The sequence below is a fragment of the Aplysia californica genome, unplaced genomic scaffold, assembly GCF_000002075.1.
Source record: "Aplysia californica isolate F4 #8 unplaced genomic scaffold, AplCal3.0 scaffold00137, whole genome shotgun sequence".
Classification (NCBI taxonomy): domain Eukaryota; kingdom Metazoa; phylum Mollusca; class Gastropoda; order Aplysiida; family Aplysiidae; genus Aplysia; species Aplysia californica.
In genome coordinates, this window is record NW_004797407.1 from 928,976 (window position 1) to 937,832 (window position 8,857).

At 40.4% G+C, this 8,857-nt stretch overlaps 1 protein-coding gene across 1 annotated transcript in view; it reads right to left on the reverse strand.

Moving 5' to 3' along the window:
• Positions 1-8,857, reverse strand: part of LOC101853158 (tetratricopeptide repeat protein 39C) — a gene marked incomplete at its 3' end in the record, with an annotated part of 26,943 nt that overhangs the window by 3,745 nt on the left and 14,341 nt on the right. The window contains 8 exon segments of the mRNA XM_013081595.2: positions 2,333-2,456; positions 2,818-2,927; positions 4,194-4,246; positions 4,803-4,857; positions 5,518-5,611; positions 6,684-6,781; positions 7,217-7,352; positions 8,228-8,564. Of these exon segments, the coding sequence (XP_012937049.1) occupies positions 2,333-2,456; positions 2,818-2,927; positions 4,194-4,246; positions 4,803-4,857; positions 5,518-5,611; positions 6,684-6,781; positions 7,217-7,352; positions 8,228-8,564 (1,007 nt within the window).

An 8,857-nucleotide genomic window follows, 5' to 3' on the forward strand; every position in this document is an offset into this window, starting at 1 on the left:
GGGGGGGGATCTAAAAGAGACCACATCAGTAATTTCTATGGCGATTTGAGCAAAGTCCACTTGATCTTCGGGTTGAAGCATTTCCCAGACCCCCTACATTTGGAGCCAATAGGTAGTATAAGCAGTTTGTTAGGTTACTTTTAAGGTGCTTCTGTATTCTGAAGGTATCCATGTCGCTCGAGGAGCCTTGCACAAGGATGCTTCCGGATGGTGCATTTTTGCCACAATTATACAATGGCACTAATTAATATTTTACATTTTGTATTCATTTCACCCCCCATGATCGTCTAGCTCCGTGACCCTCAAGTTTCCGGCCCAATGCACAAGTGAAAATATTTTTAGTGGGTGAGTCAGGGGGCGTTCTTAAAGCTCTCATTAGACTTTTGCTATGTCAATGTACAACAAAGTTACAGATCGTGCCGCAGTCAAATGTGGTTATGCAATATTTTTAATTAATAAAAATTGACGTGATTGACAATAACATCAGCAAAAAAAAACAAACTACAATTAAGATATGTCTCAAATCAAGTTTTTGTGTTTGAAGGAAAGGAAAAATAAGTACAGATAGGAATTGAAAAGCAGCATGAGATAAAAAGGAGGTTGGGAGGCAGATGGGGCATTGTTGCTTGAGGTCTTCGAATAACATACGATGTGACAGAACACTCATTTTGGTTTGGCAAAAGTTTAACCGCGCTTCCAACCGCAGGATAGGTAACGAGTCCGCGGGACACAAGTTGGTTATTTTCACATTAGTTCCTAGCACACTGACAGTAAAAGGAGCGTAGAGGCTAAAAAATGTTCGTTAGATTTTGGAATTGTTAATTACATAATTCGACACTAGTAAAAATGATTGTAAAACGAAAGCATGTAAATTAAATTTGAAGAAGACACTATACACCATGAGAGAAGAAAAAGAAATTTAAGCAAATAATACAACCACATTGCACATGTGATAGAACATAAACCCTGGCCAAATCTTTTCAATAGGTCAGAGAATTTGATTTTATATTTTTTTCTCCAGGCAAAATTTTCAATTTCCGCCAGAATACTCAACATACTGTTATTGCTTTATCGAAAGGACAGGAATGTAGGATTGGGACAAGATGGTTTGGGGGAGGGAAAGAGATGCAGAGGTTAGAAGGGGGGGAGGCGAGGGGATTGAGGGAAGGGGATAGGGAGGGAGAAGAGTGAGGAGAGAGGAGAAGGAGCGAGAAAAAAAGATTAACAATGGCAGGATCACAGTATCACAGCTACAAACATACAGTTCTCGTAACATCAGAGGCACCAACTGACTACTCCCAATTTTTTCTAAACTTAATAATCCAAAAATCTGGAATTTTATCAGCCCCATTGAAACATGCACGCGAAGACTCTAAATTTATTACAGAGCATATTCTCCAATGCATCTTGTATCAAGACTAAATGCAAAAAGACAGGAAAAATGAAACTAAAAGATAAAAACAAATATATTACATAAGAAGGAGCACAACAAAATCCGAACAATTTTAGAAATCCCAATTTCTGGTTTGATCCATAATGCTGGCTTCTCTGTACCATCTAAATAAAATAAACCAACACAATATCGCTCTGCCAACATTTGAAAAAAGTGGACATAAACACACTGCTCTAAATACCGTCATCTGTGGTGCAGTGGTTACGCCCTTCATTGTCGCATGCAGGAGACTTACGTTCGATCCCAAAGTGGAGAGAACATTTTTATCGGGTATCTTGAGCTTCCTGCAGGGATGTTGTATCCCTCTCACCCCGAGTTGGCCCTGACAGGCAGGGCCGGAAGGCCGCTACGCCATGATCTAAAGTGTGTCAGTAGGGATGTATAAGCACCCACAAAGCTTTCAATTAAAAAACAACAACAAAAAACTTCTCAATTATCGTTCTGTAAAATCTATGTAAACTAAATCAGTGACCATTGACTCCACATAAGGCCTAAACAAACACAGGCCTGGGTACCTCTCCATGACCAAAATAAATAAGTTTTCCCCTCAGAATCCTTCCTATAAATCCGAGTTTGGAGGGGAAAATTGAGTCTTCAGAGCTCCAGTGGGTTGAGATAATGCTATACACCAAAAGTAGCAAATAAATATGTAAAGTAAATCCACCCATAACAAACGCCAAAAAAAATGAGTATTTCGCACCATTTATAATAAGTTGTGGATGACTGATAAAAACGTAATTCAAGAGAAAAAAAAAGGATTTTATGGAAATTTGATTAGGGTTTTTCAAGAGGGAAAAAAAAGCTGGAACGCTCTCATTCTATCACAATACTTAGCAGGTCTGCAAACACATGTGTTTAGATCAGTGACCAGTTACTGACCGTCCAATAAAGGCTTGAGCTCTTCTGGGGTGCAGGTGGGCAGGGCGTGCCATAAAAAGATCATCTCCAAGGTGAGAAGACGACAGTGCTCCTGGGTGGGTCTCTGACGTTTGAACTTCTCGGCCTGCCACAGGAAACAAATGAACAGACAAATAAACAAAGATTTCTCTTCTCTTATGCCTGGCTTTTCCTTATAATTAACTCCCCATTCTTTCTTTCCTTTCTCACTCTAACTCTTCTCTTCCCCTTCCCTCTTCCTCTTCCTTACACCTCTTCCTCCCTGTTCCTTGACTCTTCTCTCCTCTCCTTCACTCCCCTCTCTCTTCTCAATCTCTCCATCTTTTCTCTCCTCTCTCCCACCCACCCCCCCCTCTCTCTGCCACATCTTTCTGTTTGTCTGTCTGTCTCTTTCTCTTAATATCTCTCTTTCTCTCTATTCCTTCATCTTTCCCCCTCCCCCTTTCCCTCTCAATGTAATGTCTTACCCTCTTCAGCACAAAAGCCTCTATTTGGTTGTTCTTGCGTTTAATGAGGCCAGGAACTTTGCTGAACATGTCATTAGCTCCCTCCACCTCTCCACGGGAACCCAGGCACACTGAAACAGAACAAAATTATGATGTCATGGTATTCGTATTGCAGACATACCACAGAATACACCTACAGACACACTGAAACACAAACAAATAATGGCAAGCCACTCACACAATATATTTGAAGCACATTGTGGCGAAATCACGCACACATCAAAGTAATGAAATCAAAGAAACCAACATATTTTCCACCTCTAGAGCAATTCTTATTCAAATTATTTTTTTTCTGGCACAACACCTTTTATGTCCATTTACTAATAATTTCAGTGTGGACTTTACTGAAAAACAGTTAATGAAAGGCACAAAAACTGTAAATTTGCAGTTTTCTAAAAAAGCTCAAGCTTTGGAGTTCACCAAACTTTGGCAGCCATTTTCTCGATTATAATTTTACATTTGAAACCAGGCACACCCCACCTTCTTCAATTATAAATATCTTGACTAAAAGATAGACACGTAATTTTTCCATAAAAAGCAAGGCAAATGAACAAGCTTTTAAGATGGTACCAAAAACTCCATATTCCAAAAAACTGACGAGCACCTAATTCCAGTGTCTTATGACACATTGGGTTGGTTTGTTTTGTAATACAGGGTGCCCACTACGGCTGGATGGGGCCGATCGCCTGACTAGATCGCCTGAAACTGAAAAAAAAACACGTTTGTTTTTGAGGTGATCGAGTCAGGCGATCGGCGTCGATCCCATCTGTAGTGGGCACCCCGTATTAGAGTAAAGACAAGCCCATTGAAATAATATAACAAGATTAACAGACTGCCACATATCCTAAAACATTGCCACATATCCAGGGACATTGCTACACACAGTCAAAATATACCAAAGCGGTGACCCATTGACGAGGACAAAAAAGGTTGTCTTAGACTGAAGGAATTCTTGAGCAGTGTCATTATCAGGCTTGCTAACTTTTAAAAATCCCAATCAGGGAAATTTATTGTTATAACATCTGATTACGTACCAATGGACAAAATCACAACTAGTGGGACCGGTTTTTGAGGTATTGTACGATACATCTTTTCAAATTTACGAATGCCAAATCCAGTACACTTCCTGTAAAATTCGGTAGAGCTTGACAAGCTGAATTATAAAATACAAAATACGAAACGGGCGAAGAGAGAAGTAGTTGTTTGTAGGGGGAGACTGTCTTGGACAGGTGGGCGTTTTAAATCACTTTCGGCTGTATATTGAATCAGTGGAGAATTTGCTACAATACAAGTAACCAGATGTACCCAGCCTTCAGGGAAACCCTGTACAAGCTTACCTCCCACCAGGTATGTGTAGTAAGCCTGCGACCATTTCGACTCCTTCTGTAATCTGAAAATACAAGAACAACAAGTGCAAACATATTAATTTATCTGATATTTTCCCCCTTTTTTTAAAGTAAGAGTTTTATGGCACTTAAAACATAAACAGGTCATATTATTAGTGCCGAAAACTAGAGGTGCTTCTTGAGAGTGATATGCAAAGAAAGGAAGGAGGAGAGAAAAGGACAATAGATGTTTGATAGGATAATGCAGTTACTACTACTGCTACGGCTAACAATAGTAATAAAAAGCACAACTAACACCAATAACAACAAAAATTACCAACAACAATAGTACTACTACTATTACTACTACTAACAGTAACAACACTAATGATAACAATAGTACTGCTAAAACAGGGTGCCCATTATGGCGGGATCAGGCCGATCGCCTGACTCGGTCGCCTGAAACAGAAAGCAAACACGTTTGTTTTTGAGGCGACCGAGTCGGACGATCAGCCTGATCCGCCGATTCCATTCGAAGTGGGCATCCCGTATAACACCACCACCAACAAAAACAATAATAACAAAGATATATTACAAACACGACAACAAGTGTGCACCTACCTGGCAAAGCCGTCCTGACTGGCGTCCCAGTTCAGTTTGAGCATGTGACACCAGCCTGTGGAGAGAACGGGGAGTTTTTTGGGTTATTTTAGTTTTAGTAAGAGGTAAGAGTTTTATGGTACTTGCAACACAATAAAATCATATAAGGGTTGGAGATTTGAGGTCTTACAAGCGAGTAACAAACACAAGAAAGAAGGAGTAGAGATCAGGACGATAGATGTTTGATAGGAAAGAAGGAGCAAACCACACCAGAGCACCCTTCAACCATCCACGAATGTGGAGGTAACACAGGCTGATAAACAGATAGACTAACAGGCTGACAGACTGACAAATTGATAGAGTGACAGACTGATAGAGATAGATTGAGAAACTGATAGATTGGTAGACTGAAAAATTGATATGTTGACAGACATGTTCACATTTTCGACACCACTTAACAACCGTTGGGTAGGTAGGATCTCAAATACATTTCATCTCAGTGCAAAAATACACTTACTGATCTCACATACAGACACATAATATAGTGATAAACAGACATATTAGTACTATCTTGGTGCAAAAGAACACTTACAGACCTCTATCTATCTCTCTCTCTCTCTCTCTCTCTCTCTCTCTCTCTCTCTCTCTCTCTCTCTTTCTCTCACACACACACAGACACACACACACACACACACACAGAAACATCAGTTCTATCTCAGTGGTAAAACACACTTACTGATCTCATAGAGACACATGAGCTCAATCTCCCGCTGTCCTTTAGCCTCCTCTAGCGCCCGGTTGTACAGCGTAAGGGACATATCATTCTCTTTCTGCTCCGACAAAACCAGAAATCAAAAGAGAAATTTCAATTACATGATTGTAACTAACACAGAACAGCGAGGAAGACAAGAAAGATCAGTTTATTTGCTTTTTTGTTAGAGCATAAATTACACATTAGGAATGCATCAGCATGATAAGATTAGATAAGATAAGATAATAATTTATCATCTCAGAGGGAAATTTTTCTTGGCTGTACAGGACCGTAAAAAACACATGCAGGCATACATAAAAATTTTTAATTATACATTACTCTCATTAAAATTCAATATGAAAAAAGAAGTAAAGCTGACAAAAAGGTACATTCACATCAAATGCATCATTCAACCACATGCAGGAATTTAATTAAAAGACCTTTAGAGTTATATAGATACATACTCTAAAGCGCAATACACATCTATGCTAATTCTTACAATAGCTTTATGCTAGATGGTAAAAAACTTCTCTTATATCTTTCTTTCTTTGTTTTTGGAGGTACATATCTGCTGCTGCATGATCTTACAATTTGCGAGGAAAGGGAAAGGATAATGGTTATTTAGTGAAAAAAAAAAGGAAGTGAGGAAGACAAGAAAGCTTTGTTTGTTTGTCAGCGCACAGTGAAGCACATCGACAAAATAATGGCTGTTAAGTGCTGGGGAAAAGTAAGACTGAGAGACAGAAACAACAGAAGGAAAGCGAAAAAGTAGGATTTACCAGTGGTGCCCTCCAACCACCTGCTCAAAAAAGCTTGGTGCAAAAAGAAATAAAATCAGTCTTTAGAAAGAAATTTTTCTGGCACTTGCAACACAAACTGGTCATATACATGCCAAAGATTAGAGGTGTTTTTGAAAGTAAAATACAAAGAATGGAAGGAACAGAGATAAAGACGATATATGTTTGATAGGAAAGAAGGAGCAAACTACAGCAGATCACTTGCAAACCACCCACAAAAAGCACCCCCCTCCCTCCCTCCCTCATTCCCCTTTACTCACTTACACCCCCCCTCCCTCCCTCCCTCCTCACCCTTCCTTTCCCCCCTTCCCTCTTATCTTCAGTCTGCGTATCCCCCCCTTCCTCCCCACTCACCTCCAATCTGTGTATTCTCCCCTGAAAGAACAAGAAGAGTGAAGAGTTGGGGAATTCCCCTTCCTTCTCTTTGATGATGGTCTCCGCCTCTTTGGTTCCTGGTGGTGGGGGGGGAAACAATGTAAAACAAAACAAAAATCCCATAATTTCCTGCCAAGAAACTACCAGAAAAGAAATCATAAATCATAGGAAGCCACTTGAACTAAGGAAACATTTTTTTTACTGTCAGATAAAATGTCAGAACAACACCAAATACTTATGAAACTACAATTAACTATTGAAAAAAAAAATCATAAAAAGCAAGTTTAACTACAGAAATATTATTACGTCGTGAAATCATAACACTCAACACTTATGGAAAGATGATTAACCATCAGAAATTAAAAATATAAAAAGCCCCGTAAATTTACAGACCGTTGGAGAGGAAATCATAAAAAGCCCCTTTGGAAAAACATTTTTAAGTCATAAAAGAAATCCGAACAACATTATCAAACACTTACCAAAAGCTGACTAACCCTAACCAGACAACTTACCAGCCTGAAAGTGGTTGGCTCCGTCCAGGGCAAAGAAAGGCCTGAGGACTGTATGGTACCAAAGAAGGGCCAGGGTGGCTAGAGGCGCCTTCATGTCCCGGCTGTGACTTGTGAACACGAGACACGTGAGACCAACCTGTGGGAGGGTGGGTGGGTGTGGGAAGAAGAGGAGGAGGGAGGAAGGGGAGGGTGGGGAACAGGGAAACGGGAAGGGGAAGGAAAAGGTTTGAGTTTGAGGAATAAGAAAGGGAGGAGGGAAGCGGGATGAAAATGGGGAAGGGGGAACAGAGAAGGAAGGGGACAAGGCAGAAGGAGTGGGGGAAAAGGTGGGGAAAAGAAGATGGAGGGATAGGAGGAAGGAGGAAGGTAGGGAGAATGGGGCATACAGGGAAAAAGTTAGACAAAATGACAAAAGTTCTCTCCACAATAAAACAGAATCCAATTTTTAAAAAGTCTATTTGTCAGCACCGACAACAAATGAATCAATTTCTCAACATAAACAACAACAACAATAAGGGACTCAATTCATAATTAACAACAGCAACAACTATAATAGCAATAACAAGAGACTCCAACGCTTAACGTGTATAGAAAGACAATTAAACCAATAAAGGAGCTCTCAACTGCATTGAGTCATATGAACGTCTCTATGACTTCAATAACAACAACAACACCAAAAACCATTGTCCTACCTCTCTGTATCAACAAAAACAACAACAACAATTACAACAGATATGGTTGCTTTTAAGCACAAGGGAGCTATCCCAAAAAATGCAGTTTTGAGAAAATCGAAGGTAAAGTTTTTGGACCCTAGTTCAGTTTCTTTAAAAGACAAGGAGAGTAGTCTCTTTAACCAAACAAATAGACACATCAACGAACCAAACTTCTCCCTATAGGTAGGGCAATGCCCACTTTTGGTGTAGGTCAAGAATTCTGGAAATTCCTGAAACCTGGGCTAGCCCGCTTGTCTATAAAAACAACCATATAACATAAACACAACCGTTGACCCACCTCTCTATCTCCTTCGAATCCCAAAAACTCTATGAGCTTGAGAATCTTCGGGGGTACCATAGAAATACACAACTGGAAGGTTCCGTAGCCAAAGTTGACAGCGCCGAGAAGTCTCGACAGGACCTCTGCCGACAGCTCCCCATCTCCTGCCCCGCCACCACCACCGTCCACAGCGCTGCCGTTGTGCTGATCCTGCTTGCTTGAACCGAGAGCATCTGTGCTGGGCTGGACTGACACGTTGGAAGACGCGCCAACTGGGTCCACCGAGGAGGAGAACGACTGGCGCATTTTGGCAATCTTATTCTGGCTGATGGAATCCATGAGCTGCGTCACTTCTCTGGTGAGGAGATGAAAACAGCGTACAGTTGTGAAGCGCACAGAATATGAAACAGGGTCCCTGCCATGAACTTTCCACCAAATTCAAGGAGGTTTCAAGAGGGAATTTTTAAAATTTAAGGGATTTGGCCTTTGGTCAAGAAATTCATGCAGACAGCTTATTTATTATAGGCCTACTACACTAGTCTGAAAGGAACTGTTGTTCTGATTTTCCAACAAAAACTTTGTTCATGTCCAATTTGGCAAAATTCAAGGGGTTTTCAAGGAGATTTTTCAATAGTATATATATATATA